Genomic DNA, 17,587 nt, shown 5'->3' on the forward strand with positions numbered 1-17,587 from the left:
CTGAGCGTATTTTAATTTTTAATCATATTTAAAATTATTTTAACTAAAATTGAGTTGATGATATTATGTTGATTTATTTTGCAAACTATGAGGCCAATTTTTTTTTTTTTTAAAAAACAGAGTCTAAAAGTAATTTTGCAAAATAGATCTATCAAAAATAAAATCATTTTGAAAAGCTATGTCATATTAGAACAAAAAAAATATTGATATTAGTACAATATTGTTTAATTAATGTTATTTTTTAATTTAACAAATATATTTTAATTCGATGAAAGAGTTTTAATTAAATAAATTAGGATAATTTTGATTATAATCAAAAATATTTTTACTAAAATTAGTGAATTTGCACTATCTTGATTTAATTTTAGTATACAAGGTTTATAATTGTATTAATTAAACAAATAAGATTAGTGTTAAGACAGACATTATTACCCTAAAATAGTGTTAATTAAAGTTACTAATTAAGTTAATGTATTTTTTATATATAAAACGGCTTTAGTGAAGTATGATTATGGATACATTAAAATGAATGTTTGATAAGATTTCTTGTAAAGTTATTTGTAAACAACTTGTGTGATTTCTATATTAATTTTTTTTTTTTAAAAATCAAATAAATAGATTAAGAAGTAACAAAAAAAATCGGCAACTGTGAAGCCCAAAAAACGGAAACACTCAAAAAAAATTATTATTCTCTTTTTTTTTAAATTCAAATATATAAACATAAAAAAGGAAACTTAATTATTATAGTATTATTCCTTCCAAAAAAAATTATATATATATATCATATCATCAGTATTTATTAGTACGTAAACCTCTCATCTTCACTCTAACTCTTCCCATAAATCTCTTCATTCTAACTCTTCCCATGTCGACATTTTCTAATAAAAGATCAAAAGGATCAAAACCCTTTATAGAGCACACTCTATTTAATAGAGATGTATTACAATTAATATTCGATAAACTTTCTTTGGTAGATTTGTTTAGATGCAAGCAAGTTTGTTCTTCATGGAATTCCTGTATCAAATTTATGAAGATCCCTCCATGTCTAATGCTTCCTAAGCCAAAGGATGATGATGATACTAATAATCATCATCATCGATTCTTTAGCCTCTACTACAAAAAGAGTACTGAAGAGTTTTACAAATTTGATACTGAAATTATTGATCAGCATGAAACTTTGTTCTTGGGATCTTCTAGTAGCTGCCTTGTGATTTTGAACAAATCACAAAAAAACTCTTTTCTTCTCAACCCTTTTTCTCGCCAGAAACTCCACCTTCCATCGATCAAAACACTACCACCAACAACCACATCCCAAAACAGACACTATTTTCTCCATAACACTAACCATAACACCTTTGTTTCTAAAGCTATTGTCGTTTTATCAGTTTCTGATTCTGGTGAGGATAAGAAGAAGGAGAGAAACGACAACAACACTTGGGTTGTCATTATACATGGTTATGTATCTCGAAAACTTGCATACTGTAAAGCTGGAGGAGATACGTGGACTAATTTGGAGGACTCTGATATTCCAAACATGTCTTTCTGTGACATTTTGGGGCACAGAGGTCGTTTATATGCTTTGTCAAGTTCCAACACTGTTCAAGTCTGGGATTTTCAGAGTAACAATAGTGGTTCTTTCCCCACTAAAGTCATGTCATTTGTTCCAAGTTCTCAGCCTTGTCTTGGTTTGGATAGTGGGAAATTTCTACAAGACAGGTACTTTTGTCAGAGTTACTTGGTGGAATCAATGGGGGGGTTTCTGCTGGTGACAAGGATTGTGGGGAACTTTGTCAACTCAGATGGTGAGTTGCTTGATGAGGCTGATCTTCTCGATGATGAGAGTACACACCCTTTGATCTGTCCGTACGCAACAGTGGCATTTTGTGTTCACAAGATGAAGATGAACGAGTGGGAGAAGGTGGATAGTTTGGGGGGTCGAGCTGTTTTTGTTGGAGGGAGTGAATCCATGTCTTGTTCTACTGAGTTTCTCCCAGAATATCATGGAAACTCGATCTACTTTACTGATGATAATTGGGATGAGATGACTACTGATTACTTGTATGGTGGTCATGACAATGGAGTCTACAGTATGGATACTAAAGCTGTTGAAGTTGAGCCTTGGCTTGAGATTCATGGTCACAAGATTAATCCACCACCACTTTGGTTACTTCCTAGACTTTATTAGGGCCATTCTTTTCTGTATAGACATTACAATACTATTGATCTGATATTCTGATTCACTTGATGAAATAAATAGTCAATTAATAAATCTCGACATAGTTATTAACTTATTATATTGATGATTTCATTGTGTGACACAAACAAAATACAGAATTTATATTCAATTCTCCTTTCTTATTATTTATTTTATTAAACATCTCTATCATCATCCTCAATTACCCAAATGCCACTAACCATCTTTCCCACTAATTAATATAAAAAAAAAATCTTTAAATTTTATTTCTAATAAGAAATATATAAAAATAACTTAATTTAAAACAATTGTAACTTTTTTTTCTCTTCATATAGTTATTCAGCAATATAAAGCGAAATACTAGTTTAGATAAAAAAAAAAAAGAAAAATACTAAAACATTAATTGACAATCATCCATACTAACTTGTATTAGTACAAATATGTTTAAGGTGTTTGATTTTTTTTTCTTCAAATTTGCAGCAAAATTAACCCAAACCCAAGTTCTTATAAACATAACCTAATCAAAAAAAAAAAAAAAAAAGAGGAAAGAACATTCTTGTTTTTAATCCTTTCTGTCTGCTCATTTGTATACAAACAGAAACAAAACTAATTACATTTCTGAAAACAAAAAGGGATGAATTACATATCAACAATCTTGAACAGAAAACTGAAGGATCAACACCTTTAAACCATCTTTTGCTTCAACTGACTGATCCCACTTCACTCCAATTTAAGATCAACTTCCTAATGTATATACTTCTATGAGCCAACAAGAGATTTTTTTTTTCTTTATTTTTTTCCTTCTTTTAACTGAAAGAAACCATCAAGGGAGTCACCGACTTGTATTGCACATATCGCGATATATCATCGAAGAACAAGGAAACAACAGACTGGTACAGGGTTCACTATGATCAGAGAAAAATGCTGGTGGTATTCAGCAACATGTAAGAATGGCTCATTGGGCCTCATCCTGAGATAATAACAATTTTTTCTGATCAACTAAAAGTTTGCAACAGTATATGAGGCCAGTAAATAAGATTCAGAAACAAGAAGAAGTAATATGAAAATGATCAATGCTTAATTAATATCATGAAATAATAGCAGTATGCATTGCCTTGAACTTGTACCAAGAAATGCACAAGTGCACAGGACAATTTGAGAACCTTTGTAGTTGCTTTCTAGACAGCTTCCCAGCGTAGCTTGAGAAATGTATTTCCTTTTGCAACTAACGAAGGTGACCTGCCCAGTAAGATAAAAAGACTCACTGGACACAGGTTCCCAATGCTTTAAACTAAACAAATAAATTTATGGTAACCCTTCAGAAGGATATACATAGATAGAGCCAAAAGCACAATACTTCAGAATTAATTTTTCATTTCAACCACCTCTCCTGGAGATGGATTCCCACGTGTTAATGTTTCTGTTAAATTCAGTCACAAATATGAAATTTAAGATATATATCCTATTAAGTGGAAGAAGTACAGTAAGTTTTAGGCAATCTCGCCTGATGGATAAAGTTAACTGCCAAAATTCCATTCAAAGTAAAAAAAAATATCAATTTACCATGAATAGAAACAAACCAGCTAAACCGAGCAGCATCATCCACAAGTGGATAGCACAGCTTCTAGCACTCCAAAGCATAAGTAGGGACCTACAACCAGACAAACTAGTATTACAAGTCACAAAAAAAATGAAGAATAGATCAACATTTAATTCGACAAACTTAGCATTTCTTCTACCTCAAGCATGTTTTCATCAAGAAATACACATGTTGCAAGACTTGTGTTTTGGGAACGATCATACTGAAGGATCCTCAACTTTCCTTCCTAAAAATCCAAAAGAACATTAAAGCTCGTAATCTTAGCTGAAGAAACCAAATAGTGGATACAAAACCTTGAGCATTTACCTTAGTTCCATAAACAAGCCCACCTCCAGCAGATGGATGAAAACAAGCAACATTGACCTCATCCTCCGCACTGGGAAGAACTCTTACAAGTTCCATATCAGAAACCCTGTAGATCTGAGCAATAGCAAACAAATATTCAGTTTTGATCTCAGATGTGGAAAAGAAGATTTTCGATTCCTGAAATCATGTACATAGTGCTGCTCAGTCAATACAAAGATAGCCAGAAACAACTGCAAGACACTAATGGCTACAGTCTGGAACAGCCAGTTCAAAATAAAAAGCAATTATTCCTTTTCGCCTTAAAATATGAACAGTAAATGTTCTAATCCTATGTTCTTAAATGACAGTGGAGGAGGAAAGGATTGTTTCTCTGTTTGTAGATGTATCATCACTCTTACAAACGTAAGATATACCACATGTGTTTTCAATAGAATGGTTTATTCCAAATATACAGCATAAATTCAATGTCCTGGAAAACAGGTTTTTTTACCTCCAGAATGGTGTAAATGGGAACCGTTGCCTCTCCGTCAATTACAACACTTTTAAGGAGTGAATTATGGCGGCGACCATAGGCAAGCAATAAATGCTCAGATGTAGGAGAGAACTGCAATCATCAAATATTGCAAACAATTTACAAAGCAGAAAGAAAAATCTAATTTAGCTAACATTATACAAAGAATTCTCGAGTGGGTTTACGTATGTAGGGTAAATCTGCCTAAAGAAACTTACTTGAATAGATGTTAAACAATGAGCAGCTCTTATGGCCCGTGCAGCAAGCACCAAACCAAATCTATACAAGCAAAATGAACAAGTTAAATGCAAACTGCAAACAAGAAAACATTAAAACACATGAATACAGTTTTGAAGCTTACGTTGCCTCCTCAAGAGAATATATCCGAAGCTCATAGATAACCTGATGTGCTGAAAGAGGGTGACGAGTTGGGGAAGTTGCAATCCCAGTGACATCATGGTTGGCCTGGTTCTGTGAGCCAGGATCAGCTTCCAAATGGGGAAGCACACATGCAACACAGGCTGCTAAAAATCTCCCACAAGGTGAAAAATGGGCACCCATTTCACTGCAAGAGTATAACAAAAGTATAAAATTAAAAAAAAAGAGCTGCTAAAATCCAAGACAAGCATCCATTTATTTGTTTTATTTATTTATTTTTTTGAAACAAACTATAAGCTTGATTTCAAATTGAAAGACAATAAAAAAAGAACTCAAACCAGATCTCAATTGACCCAAGGTAAAAAAATTCACAAACATGTGTACAATCCTATGGAACCATGTAATAGGCATTGTAGGGTTAGCAAAGTAAGTATATGTTGAGAAATATATAAAGGGAACACACCTACAAAGTACAGCATGGGGAATGCTTAAACGACATCTTTCTGCATCAAGCGGCACGCATGGATGTCTAATATCATGAGGCCATATTCTAAGTTTCACTGTGCATGGTAACTCAGCAGCTGCTGCTGCAGCAAGTGAGGTGGCAAGTTCAGTTTGAATTCTATTAACAATAGGTTGAGGATCACTTTCATCATGCATGTTATTATTCAAACTAGCACCTTCACTAGCACCAGTCATTGATATCGCACGAGAACGAGAAGCACGATTTCTTGAACCAGATCGTCCTAAAACTCTAGATTGGCCAACACTGGTTGGGATTACTGAGGGAAAAAGTGGAGTTCCCATCTCAATGTGTGTAGAAGAATTATCAGGAACAGCACTATTGAGAGACCTCATATTGCGTTGACCAGCTTGGTTCTGACCCATTAACCACCCTTGCAAGAAAGGTAATTCCCAATATGTTGGGTCACCAAAAGGGAATATTGGATTTGTTCTTGCCTCAGGTTGCACTTCCATAGGCTCTAAAGTATCATTGGCAGACTGAGAAAGTTCAGCCTCCATTTCACTCGACATAGGATTAGTTCCTATTTCTTCTGGGACTGGAGAAGAGTCATTAGGTTCAACAGGGGACAGCAGAAGTTCATACTGTCCTGATGGAGTTGAATATGTTAAAAGCCGCACTGAAGCAGAGGGGTCAACTCTCTGCTGGATGCTGCTTGAATCATCAGTATAAGTCTGTTGCATGGATAGTCTCCCATTATCCCTGCCAAATGAAGGCCATATCATAAATGGTAATGATGTAAGGGGCACTCCATCTGCAAAATTAGAATGCTCGGTAGATTGAGCATCTGCTAAGTACACAGTAGGTGGAGGATAGCGTGAGTAGCCTGCAGAAGTTGCAAGCGTCATTGAGGAATCTGATGAATCAAGATCATTGACCTACACAACACCAAAAAAAAAGTAAGAGGAAGAGGAAGAACAGTAACATTTTTAATAAGAAATCCTAAGTTACAAGTTGATTAAATGAAAAAGAACATCACCTCGGCTGTCAAAAGGAAAGGAGCAGCATGTGGATGGAAATGCACAGCCCGAAGAGAACGTCGTGTCCTGAGTATTATTGATGGAGAAGAATTCTCCCCTCTTCTATTGTAGTGCCATATGTAAAGCTAAAGTAACATTTTCAAAGTCAAGATCATCAACGAACGGCAAAACCAAATTCTCATATGAAGTTCCAAACTATAATTCCTCACCTTGTGACCAGATGCTACAGCAAGAAGCTCCCCTTTGGCATGGAAAGCTATGGAAGCAATAGGACGGTCTGCGTGAGAAGTAAAATAAAAATACTTAAATCAATCACATAACTACCGTCAATTGAGTAAACATTATTGTTATTTATACTTTTATTTTCTCTCTTTTTTTTTTTAATTTGCCCTTGTGGAAAATATAATTAATGTCATCTGTGAAGTAATTACAGAAATCGCGGGATCCTATACACTCTGCAGTATTTGCATCCCATAAACGAACTTCATGATCCAAACTTCCACTAGCAAGTAGGTCGGGATACAATGGATGGAACCTAACCTGTAAGAAGTAGAACCCAGCAGGAGTTATTAGCTCATGAAGGACTGAATTAATAATTTTTTAGTGCAAAAATGAGCCCAGCGCATTCCATTTTAAAATCATCCAAGTAATAGTCTTTACTCGAATCATTTAGTTCAGAATTTTCTTTAAATTATTTAGATCAGAAAAATGCAGGAAAAATTGTAAACTATGTCTAACAGGAAAAATAGATGTACTAAGGAGAAAACGCATGAACAAAGTGCAACACTTTGTTTTGTTATTTCACAGTAGGCAATATTAATTGTTGGGAACTTCAAAACAGCTTATTATGTTAAAAATTCAATAAAATATTCCATATCATCATCCATAACTTTCCAGTACACACAGGTTCACACAAACACAAACATTATGAAAGCTACAGAACATGGCCTCTGCGCTACCAAAGCCCATGAACAAGTTTTTTATTTTATAGCATACAACATTATGCATTGAGGAATTCAAAACAGTTTTTCATGTAAATGGATCAGCAGATTTACCCCATAACATATCATTCTTAACTGACCAGTAAAGATGCATATTCAGAGATACATACATGGCCCTTGTACAAGTAACAGTTGTAGCTCCAATCTTATTGTAGATGTGCCAAGTATGGCACTTTTTCCTTTAAAGGCAATTACTTTCATCATTATTTTCAGCATCATGATAATCATAATAACAATTGATCAACTTAGGAAAAAAAAAAGCCCAAAACATCAAATACCAGAAGGATTAAGCCTCCCATTATTACTGAGGTGCATGCCTCAATAAGTGCCTTCAGTTTTTGCAGCCCCAAAACTCCTTTTTAAACAATGCAACAAATAATGAATTCATAAATGAAGTTCTCAAGCTTACCACCCAAGGTGTCCTGCGATGACCACTCAGAACCTTCAAGCAGCTACCAGTTTGGCAGTCAATAATCTTTACCGTATGATCCCCGCTGAAAACAGAGGAAAAAAGCATATTTCAAAAATAGAACATGTATAGGAGTAAACATTAGCTCTAGCCAAGTCCTATGTGGCATTGTCTCAGAGCATAATACACACACAGTTGGGGTTCTATAACTTACTGGGTAGAGGCAAGCGTCTTCCCATCAGGGCTGAAGGCTGCAGCTATGGTTGATCTTGGAGGAGGCAAAAGTGGACAATATTTGGCAGACAAATGTCTTAGGGACTCTGACTCCACCCTGAAAAAAACCAAAGTTCAAGGAATCAATCACCCAGCAAGACTGAAGCCTTCGAAAAAATGAATAAGCAGAAAAGGAGTAAGGGCTTACCATGAGACAAGACTATGTTTAGAATTCCTAGCCACTTCACACCTTGGCTTAGAATCAAGTTGGCACTTAGCAGCTTCTCCCCATAACCTCTTTGAAAAATGTTTTGTATGAGGAGAAATCTCTCTTCGAGCTAACAGTTCAAATATATTGCCAACTCTGAAAGCGAGACATCAGATACGAGCAAATCAACATTGACCCAAATATGCAAACTTAATCAATTAAAATAACAAACTTAGCCAGTGAAATGGTCAAGTGTAATATAGCCAAATCTCATTAGTATACGAATTCTGATGTTCTTGATAACAGAAAGCAAATCAATCCCATTGTTGCTTCCATAACAAATAAGTCAGAATTAGTAGCAAGCAATACCTCAATGATCCTGGATTTTTCTTTCTCCCCAAAGTGCTAACAAATTTAATAAAGATGTCAATTAAATAGTTCATTTATAGCAAACTAGTAATCCTAAAATCCCATTTAATATCCATTTCCTTTTTTATTCGCAACCAAATTCATCCAGAATTTATCAAAATTTCCTCAAACTTGATTGAAATTCAAATAATTAAAAAAAAAGTCAGATCTTTATAGAACAATAGCCTCAATTAACACGCAAAATTCAAAACAAATCATGACCCATAATTTAAGAAAAAAAAAATCATCGAGGTTCATTATTCACCTGTGCCTGCCCGGAACCGCATGAAGAATCGGCGGCGTGGAGGTCGATGGAGCATCAGCGTCGTCGGCCCACAACGAAGCTCCCCTCATTATTTCCTCGAGAAAACCTCATGCTCCCAAATTTCCCTGCATCCTTATCCAAAACTCTCTCTCCACTAGCGAAATTCACAACTTTCCCGGAAAATTCAGATTGATACGATACAACACAACAAAACTTATAATTGTCAACACACACACAAAAGAAACCAATCTATGTATAGAAACAATACTATTTGTACAACTGTATATGTATATATATGTATGTATGAATGTATTTTTTTTGGTCTACGGGTATAAGCAAGATCTCAATGGAAAAGAAAACCTAGGGAGAAAGAGATGGGTCACAAATTTTGCAGTCGGACATTTTTAAAGCTTGGAAATATAAATAATGATACTAATAATAATGATTAAAAAAACAAAATTGAAATTAGAGTATGGATTTCTGCGTTGGTGAAGAAGTGATTTGACGAATATACCCTTGAGGTAAGAGCGATGTTTGTGGTATCTTCACTTTAAAATATGCTTTATGCGTAGAGCGCGTAGTCGCACGGGCCAACCGTGGGCTCGATCTTGGGCTGGGCCACCTACATTGAGTCTAAATGGGCTATAGTTTGGTTTCGTTTGGTACACTGTTAGACCGAAAATGCAACAAACTATGAAAACCTTTCCTTTTGAAGGAAGTACTTGTGCTAGTGGGTGGATTTCTATAACAAAAATAAATAAATAAAAAATGTTAGACACACACTTAAATTGTACACAATTTTTATACAAAATAATATACTTTAAATTTTAACTATAGATAATTTTATGTGGGAACCACATCATATTTAATTATATAGTTGAGATTAATTATACTTCATTAAATGTTAGTGTGTGCAATTTATATGTGTCACAATTATTACTCAAAAAAGATAATTGATGTGAAATAAATATGTTTGAATTGAAAAATTTATGCAGAAACTACAGCTAAAAGTTAAAGCTACCCCAAGTCATGGTTTAGATTTTCTAAAAACAACTTTGAAAAAATAGAAAAAACTTTGGAGCAAATATATTTTTTTATCTAAATATATTTATAGGTTACTCAAAATAAAAATATTTAAAACAAATTAATATGATAATAAATAAATAATATTTAAATATTAAATATTTCTTATATTTTCGAAAAAATATATTTATGATTTATATTTATTAGATATTTTTAAATATTTATTTTATTTCAGTAATTGTAAATTAGCAAACTACCTCAACATAAAATTTATTATACCATATAATATTATTTTTGTATGTCACAGCATTCTTGTTTTAGAAAGAAAAAATAATTATAATTTTAACATGTTTAAAGAAATCCAATATTGAAATCTATTGTGTATGTTTAACATGTGTGACCTTACGTCAAAACGTAAGCATGTGGTATATCTTACGTTTCTAAGAGTGATGATACATCTACAAACAGAGAAACAATCCTTTCCTCCTCCACTGTCATTTAAGAACATAGGATTAGAACATTTACTGTTCATATTTTAAGGCGAAAAGGAATAATTGCTTTTTATTTTGAACTGGCTGTTCCAGACTGTAGCCATTAGTGTCTTGCAGTTGTTTCTGGCTATCTTTGTATTGATTGAGCAGCACTATGTACATGATTTCAGGAATCGAAAATCTTCTTTTCCACATCTGAGATCAAAACTGAATATTTGTTTGCTATTGCTCAGATCTACAGGGTTTCTGATATGGAACTTGTAAGAGTTCTTCCCAGTGCGGAGGATGAGGTCAATGTTGCTTGTTTTCATCCATCTGCTGGAGGTGGGCTTGTTTATGGAACTAAGGTAAATGCTCAAGGTTTTGTATCCACTATTTGGTTTCTTCAGCTAAGATTACGAGCTTTAATGTTCTTTTGGATTTTTAGGAAGGAAAGTTGAGGATCCTTCAGTATGATCGTTCTCAAAACACAAGTCATGCAACATGTGTATTTCTTGATGAAAACATGCTTGAGGTAGAAGAAATGCTAAGTTTGTCGAATTAAATGTTGATCTATTCTTCATTTTTTTTTGTGACTTATGATACTAGTTTGTCTTGTTGTAGGTCCCTACTTATGCTTTGGAGTGCTAGAAGCTGTGCTATCCACTTGTGGATGATGCTGCTCGGTTTAGCTGGTTTGTTTCTATTCATGGTAAATTGATTTTTTTTTTTTTACTTTGAATGGAATTGTGGCAGTTAACTTTATCCATCAGGCGAGATTGCCTCAAACTTACTGTACTTCTTCCACTTAATAGGATATATATCTTAAATTTCATATTTGTGACTTGAATTTAACAGAAACATTAACACGTGGGAATCCATCTCCAGGAGAGGTGGTTGAAATAAAAAATTAATTATGAAGTATTGTGCTTTTGGCTCTATCTATGTATATCCTTCTGAAGGGTTACCATAAATTTATTTGTTTAGTTTAAAGCATTGGGAACCTGTGTCCAGTGAGTCTTTTTATCTTACTGGGCAGGTCACCTTCGTTAGTTGCAAAAGGAAATACATTTCTCAAGCTACGCTGGGAAGCTGTCTAGAAAGCAACTACAAAGGTTCTCAAATTGTCCTGTGCACTTGTGCATTTCTTGGTACAAGTTCAAGGCAATGCATACTGCTATTATTTCATGATATTAATTAAGCATTGATCATTTTCATATTACTTCTTCTTGTTTCTGAATCTTATTTACTGGCCTCATATACTGTTGCAAACTTTTAGTTGATCAGAAAAAATTGTTATTATCTCAGGATGAGGCCCAATGAGCCATTCTTACATGTTGCTGAATACCACCAGCATTTTTCTCTCATCATAGTGAACCCTGTACCAGTCTGTTGTTTCCTTGTTCTTCGATGATATATCGCAATATGTGTAATACAAGTCGGTGACTCCCTTGATGGTTTCTTCAGTTAAAAGAAGGAAAAAAAAAATAAACAAAAAAAAATTCTCTTGTTGGCTCACAGAAGTATATACATTAGGAAGTTGATCTTAAATTGGAGTGAAGTGGGATCAGTCAGTTGAAGCAAAAGATGGTTTAAAGGTGTTGATCCTTCAGTTTTCTGTTAAAGATTGTTGATATGTAATTCATCCCTTTTTGTTTTCAGAAATGTAATTAGTTTTGTTTCTGTTTGTATACAAATGAGCTGACAGAAAGGATTAAAAACAAGAATGTTCTTTCCTCTTTTGTTTTGTTTTTTTTTTTTGATTAGGTTATGTTTATAAGAACTTGGGTTTGGGTTAATTTTGCTGCAAATTTGAAGAAAAAAAAATCAAACACCTTAAACATATTTGTACTAATACAAGTTGGTGTGGATGATTGTCAATTAATGTTTTAGTATTTTTCTTTTTTTTTTTCTAAACTAGTATTTCGCTTTATATTTGCTGAATAACTATATGAAGAGAAAAAAAAGTTACAATTGTTTTAAATTAAGTTATTTTTATATATTTCTTATTAGAAATAAAATTTAAAGATATATTTTTTATATTAATTAATGGGAAAGATGGTTAGTGACATTTGGGTAATTGAGGATGATGACAGAGATGTTTAATAAAATAAATATTAAGAAAGGAGAATTGAATATAAATTCTGTATTTTGTTTGTGTCACACAATGAAATCATCAATATAATAAGTTAATAACTATGTTGAGATTTATTAATTGACTATCTATTTCATCAAGTGAATCAGAATATCAGATCAATAGTATTGTAATGTCTATACAGAAAAGAATGGCCCTAATAAAGTCTAGGAAGTAACCAAAGTGGTGGTGGATTAATCTTGTGACCATGAATCTGAAGCCAAGGCTGAACTGCAACAGCTTTAGTATCCATACTGTAGACTCCATTGTCATGACCACCATACAAATAATCAGTAGTCATCTCATCCCAATTATCATCAGTAAAGTAGATTGAGTTTCCATGATATTCTGGGAGAAACTCAGTAGAACAAGACATGGATTCACTCCCTCCAATAAAAATAGCTCGACCCCCCAAACTATCCACCTTCTCCCACTCGTTCATCTTCATCTTGTGAACACAAAATGCCACTGTTGCGTACGGACAGATCAAAGGGTGTGTACTCTCATCATCGAGAAGATCAGCCTCATCAAGCAACTCACCATCTGAGTTGACAAAGTTCCCCACAATCCTTGTCACCAGCAGAAACTCCCCCATTGATTCCACCAAGTAACTCTGACAAAAGTACCTGTCTTGTAGAAATTTCCCACTATCCAAACCAAGACAAGGCTGAGAACTTGGAACAAATGACATGACTTTAGTGGGGAAAGAACCACTAGTGTTACTCTGAAAATCCCAGACTTGAACAGTGTTGGAACTTGACAAAGCATATAAACGACCTCTGTGCCCCAAAATGTCACAGAAAGACATGTTTGGAATATCAGAGTCCTCCAAATTAGTCCACGAATCTCCTCCAGCTTTACAGTATGCAAGTTTTCGAGATACATAACCATGTATAATGACAACCCAAGTGTTGTTGTCGTTTCTCTCCTTCTTATCCTCACCAGAATCAGAAACTGATAAAACGACAATAGCTTTAGAAACAAATGTGGTATGGTTAGTGTTATGGAGAAAATAGTGTCTGTTTTGGGATGTGGTTGTTGGTGGTGGTAGTGTTTTGATAGATGGAAGGTGGAGTTTCTGTCCAGAAAAAGGGTTGAGAAGAAAAGAGTTTTTTTGTGATTTGTTCAAAATCACAAGGCAGCCACTAGAAGATCCCAAGAACAAAGTGTCATGGTCATCAATAATTTCAGTATGAAATTTGTAAAACTCTTCAGTATCCTTTTTGTAGGAGAGGCTAAAGAATCGATGATGATGATTATTAGTATGATCATCACCATCTTCATCCTTTGGCTTAGGAAGCATTAGACATGGAGGGATCTTCATAAATTTGATACAGGAATTCCATGAAGAAGAAACTTGCTTGCATCGAAACAAATCTACCAAAGAAAGTTTATCGAATATTAATTGTAATACATCTCTATTCACTACAGTCTGCTCTATAAAGGGCTTTGATCTTTTATTAGAAAATGTCGACATGAGAAGAGTTAGAGTGAAGAGAAGAGGTTTATGAGAAGAGTTAGAGTGAAGAGGAGAGGTTTATGGGAAGAGTTAGAGTGAAGAGGAGAGGTTTACGTACTTATAATACTGATGATATGATATATATATTTATATAATTTTTTTTGAAGGAATAATGCTAATGATAATTAAGTTTCCTTTTTTATGTTTCTTGATAATTAAGTTTCTTTTTTTATGTTTATATATTTGAATATAAAAAAAGAGAATGATAATTATTTTTCCAGTCTTTCCGTTTTTTTGGCTTGACAGTTGCCGATTTTTTTTGTTATTTTTTAATCTATTTATTTGATTTAAAAAAAAAAAATTAATATAGAAATCACACACGTTATTTACAAATAACTTTCCAAGAAATCTTATCAAACATTAATTTTAATGTATCCATAATCATACTTCACTAAAGCCGTTTTATATATAAAAAATACATTTAACTTAATTAGTAACTTTAATTAATACTATTTTAGTGTATTAATGTCTGTCTTAACACTAATCTTATTTGTTTAATTAATACAATTATAAACCTTGTATACTAAAATTAAATCAAGATAGTGCAAATCCACTAATTTTAGTAAAAATATTTTTGATCATAATCAAAATTATCCTAATTTATTTAATTAAAACTCTTTAATCGAATTAAAATATATTTGTTAAATTAAAAAATAACATTAATTAAACAATATTGTACTAATATCAATATTTTTTTTGGTTCTAATATGACATAGCTTTTCAAAATGATTTTATTTTTGATAGATCTATTTTGCAAAATTACTTTTAGACTCTCTGTTTTTTTTTTAAAAAAAAAATTTGCCCTCATAGTTTGCAAAATAAATCAACATAATATCATGAACTCAATTTTAGTTAAAATAATTTTAAATATGATTAAAAATTAAAATGCCTCAGATTATATAATTTAATGAGTTTTTATTTATTAGATAATTAAACAATAAAAATAAAACTAAATAATAAATAAATTAAAAAATAAAACATAATCAAATCAAAACTAAAATCACCTCTGAGACTGATATAAAAACTATTAAAATATATAAAAAAAAAATTAAAACTAAGATTAAGCTAATATAATTTCATTAAAACCTTTGAAATTTAAATTTAAATGAACCCTAAATTCTGAGTTTTGTCATATGTATGTGTTTTCTTTATGGGAAAGATCAGTGCATTTTTGTTCTTGACCATTTATTTGTTCTTTGCTCATTTTGTTTCTTGAATTAATTTATGTATAGATTGCTATATGATCGGGTATGGAAGAATGGAAATGGTTTGATTTTTGTTATGGGTTTTGATTTTTGATGATGATTTATGATTTTGTTTGTAATTTTGGTTTTAGATTCTAATTTCAAATGTTGAACATTGATTTTGAATTCAAATTTTTTATTCTGATATGTGATTTTAAATGAATTTGTTTTTCGATCTTGATTTGTTGTGATGATGATAAAGTTTTTTTGTTTATAAATCAGGAAGTTGGGATATTTGGGATTTAGGATGTTTTATATAAATTTTTGGATTTTGAATTTTAATTTGAGATGTTGAATAATATAATTTTGAATATTGATTTATAACGTTGAAGAATTATTTTTTTTTTTATTGAATTTGGATTGAATATGGATGAATTCAAGAAAACTTTTTTTTTTTTTTAAAAACAAAGTATTTAGGGAAGTTTTACTTCCTTTCCAAGTAATCAATTAGATGATTAATTAGAATTGTAATTTGATGGGTCTTTCACCTCCCCACAAATCTGGCATTAAAATCTGCAAACAGAAGAATGGGGAGGTGAGGTTAGAGGACTCTAGAAGGCTTTTAGAATAACGCTGGTCGAGTATAAAAGTTAAGCCTTTATACAACAACATTCTAACAAGAAACTAAATCTTTCTATGCGAACAGTTTGAAAAACGGATTAAAGGGTGAAAGTGAAAAGTTTTCCTGAAAAGCTTTTTCAACTCCCCTTAGGGCGGGAAAAATTATTTTTTTCAACTGGCTTAAAAATCGAAATGTTACTTCGGTTTTACATCCTAAAAAGCATGATCCTGGGTTTTAAACTAACTCATAAGCCTACTCTGCCTACAAAAACATTCTACCTACAGGCGCCTAAAAACTAGAAGCCAAGAGACTTAAACAGTACACCATTAAAAAGCATGCACCACGAGAAATTAAAAGCATGGGGTTTCAGTAACTTACCAGGGAAAATGGTCGTGAAGGTGGAAGAGAGAACTTCGGAAATCAAGGAGCCCACCGTCTGAGTCTTGAAAGCACAAGGGAACGTTCGCCGGAGAAGGTAAAGCTCTGCTTTTTAGGGTTTTTGGCAGAATAATGGCGTGCGTGAAAAGAAAAGAAATGGCTCTGGTGATCTTATATAAGTCTGTCTCTGATATTAAAAAGGTGTAATCATTAGTTTTCCTTTTTCGAAGTATGGGGGAACGTGATGGCCGTCGAAATTGTTTCTGGGGAACTGAAAGGTCATGATTAGACAGGAGTGGGTTGCTTTTTTCAAGAACACACGAAGGGTTCTGACACGTCAGGAGGGGTTACCGAAGAGTCGTTCGTTCAAAGTTTATTTACTGTTCGTAGTAAATAAACTTTGGGGGGCAAATGTTATCCAATAAATTAGCATTTGTGACGTGGCGAATAATCTCTTGACACGTGGCTGATACCTGGAAGCGTCTGCCAGAGTATCGACCAGGAGGCACACCAGAAGCAGGACAAGCCTGTCTTACTCGCGACCAGTCTGGTCGGTAGTTCCGCAAACAAGGCAACATTTATGGGAAGATCTTTATGAATCCCGAATTTATCTCATGTAATCTTCGGAATATCCCAATATTCAGGGGATTATATCTGTAACAATCTTTTGTAACCCTCCTTGGGCCTATAAATAGCAAGAGATGGCTCAAGGAAAATGACTTTTGGCTTCTGAATCATAGGAATTATAGAATTTCTCTTAGCAAACTTGTATTGTTTGTCAAAAGTGTTGAAACTCATTGACCCCAAGTTCTCTGATCACACTTTTGATTATATATCAATATCATTTTAAGTGGACGTAGGACATTACCAGATCCTGGGGCCGAACCACTATAAATCACTGTGTTTTCTTTACTTTTGTCATCACGTTATTCTCTTTACATTCGTCTATTTCAATCATATTTTGACTCCGTGTCAGTTGGCCAAATCGTGGGTCAACAACAGGCTTTAAAGCCATTAAGTTTATTAATGTAAAAGATAACTTCCTAGAGACGTGTGGGAAAGTATCCTGAGACTTCCTCTATAAATAGAGAAGTCCTGCACCCTTGAAAATGACGGAAATTTTGTGATCTTGAGAGAAACTCTGGAGAATTCATTCTTGAGGAATTTCCAGAAATCATCTTAAGTTCTAATAACAAAGACTCGTGGACTAGGCAGAGTTAACTGCTGAACCACGTAAAAAATCCTGTTTGTGTTATTATAT

The 17,587-nt window shown here is 33.3% G+C and overlaps 4 protein-coding genes across 22 annotated transcripts; 2 read left to right on the forward strand and 2 right to left on the reverse strand.

The window, feature by feature from the left end:
• Nucleotides 1–957: 957 nt before the first annotated feature.
• Nucleotides 958–2,269, forward strand: LOC133815648 (putative F-box protein At5g55150). The gene has a single exon (XM_062248461.1). The coding sequence runs from the start codon at nucleotides 1,028–1,030 to the stop codon at nucleotides 2,183–2,185; it is 1,158 nt and encodes a 385-aa protein (XP_062104445.1). The 5' UTR covers nucleotides 958–1,027; the 3' UTR covers nucleotides 2,186–2,269.
• Nucleotides 2,270–2,572: 303 nt separating this feature from the next.
• Nucleotides 2,573–9,426, reverse strand: LOC133819700 (uncharacterized). Of its 12 annotated transcripts, none has more exons than XR_009886426.1 (17): nucleotides 8,997–9,426; nucleotides 8,324–8,479; nucleotides 8,117–8,233; nucleotides 7,903–7,987; nucleotides 6,924–7,032; nucleotides 6,702–6,769; nucleotides 6,492–6,617; nucleotides 5,670–6,390; nucleotides 5,453–5,573; nucleotides 4,973–5,176; nucleotides 4,830–4,890; nucleotides 4,591–4,704; nucleotides 4,101–4,214; nucleotides 3,934–4,020; nucleotides 3,758–3,845; nucleotides 3,322–3,433; nucleotides 2,573–3,164 (listed from the first exon to the last, which is right to left on the reverse strand). XR_009886426.1 is itself a non-coding variant. In XM_062253003.1 (15 exons), exons 1-14 carry the CDS (start codon nucleotides 9,083–9,085, stop codon nucleotides 3,819–3,821), a joined length of 2,295 nt encoding a protein of 764 aa, XP_062108987.1. In that variant the 5' UTR covers nucleotides 9,086–9,426; the 3' UTR covers nucleotides 2,573–3,164; nucleotides 3,775–3,818. The 12 variants fall into 12 exon arrangements, 2 of the variants coding, with proteins under 2 accessions (XP_062108987.1, XP_062108988.1); XR_009886425.1 differs by having other exon boundaries at nucleotides 5,453–5,576; XR_009886423.1 differs by having other exon boundaries at nucleotides 3,358–3,433; nucleotides 3,775–3,845; nucleotides 5,453–6,390.
• A 1,061-nt stretch (nucleotides 9,427–10,487) lies between these two features.
• LOC133819701 (uncharacterized) lies at nucleotides 10,488–12,334 on the forward strand. 8 transcript variants are annotated; one of them, XR_009886432.1, is made up of 5 exons: nucleotides 10,488–10,857; nucleotides 10,938–11,024; nucleotides 11,114–11,201; nucleotides 11,477–11,640; nucleotides 11,798–12,334. XR_009886432.1 is itself a non-coding variant. In XM_062253005.1 (5 exons), exons 2-5 carry the CDS (start codon nucleotides 10,963–10,965, stop codon nucleotides 11,901–11,903), a joined length of 381 nt encoding a protein of 126 aa, XP_062108989.1. In that variant the 5' UTR covers nucleotides 10,492–10,857; nucleotides 10,938–10,962; the 3' UTR covers nucleotides 11,904–12,334. The 8 variants fall into 8 exon arrangements, 1 of the variants encoding a protein (XP_062108989.1); XM_062253005.1 differs by having other exon boundaries at nucleotides 10,492–10,857; nucleotides 11,529–11,653; XR_009886429.1 differs by having other exon boundaries at nucleotides 10,495–10,857; nucleotides 11,529–11,640.
• A 446-nt stretch (nucleotides 12,335–12,780) lies between these two features.
• LOC133815649 (putative F-box protein At5g55150) lies at nucleotides 12,781–14,100 on the reverse strand. The gene has a single exon (XM_062248462.1). It carries the CDS (start codon nucleotides 14,098–14,100, stop codon nucleotides 12,781–12,783), a length of 1,320 nt encoding a protein of 439 aa, XP_062104446.1.
• Nucleotides 14,101–17,587: the final 3,487 nt, after the last annotated feature.

This window comes from Humulus lupulus, chromosome 2, assembly GCF_963169125.1.
Source record: "Humulus lupulus chromosome 2, drHumLupu1.1, whole genome shotgun sequence".
NCBI lineage: Eukaryota > Viridiplantae > Streptophyta > Magnoliopsida > Rosales > Cannabaceae > Humulus > Humulus lupulus.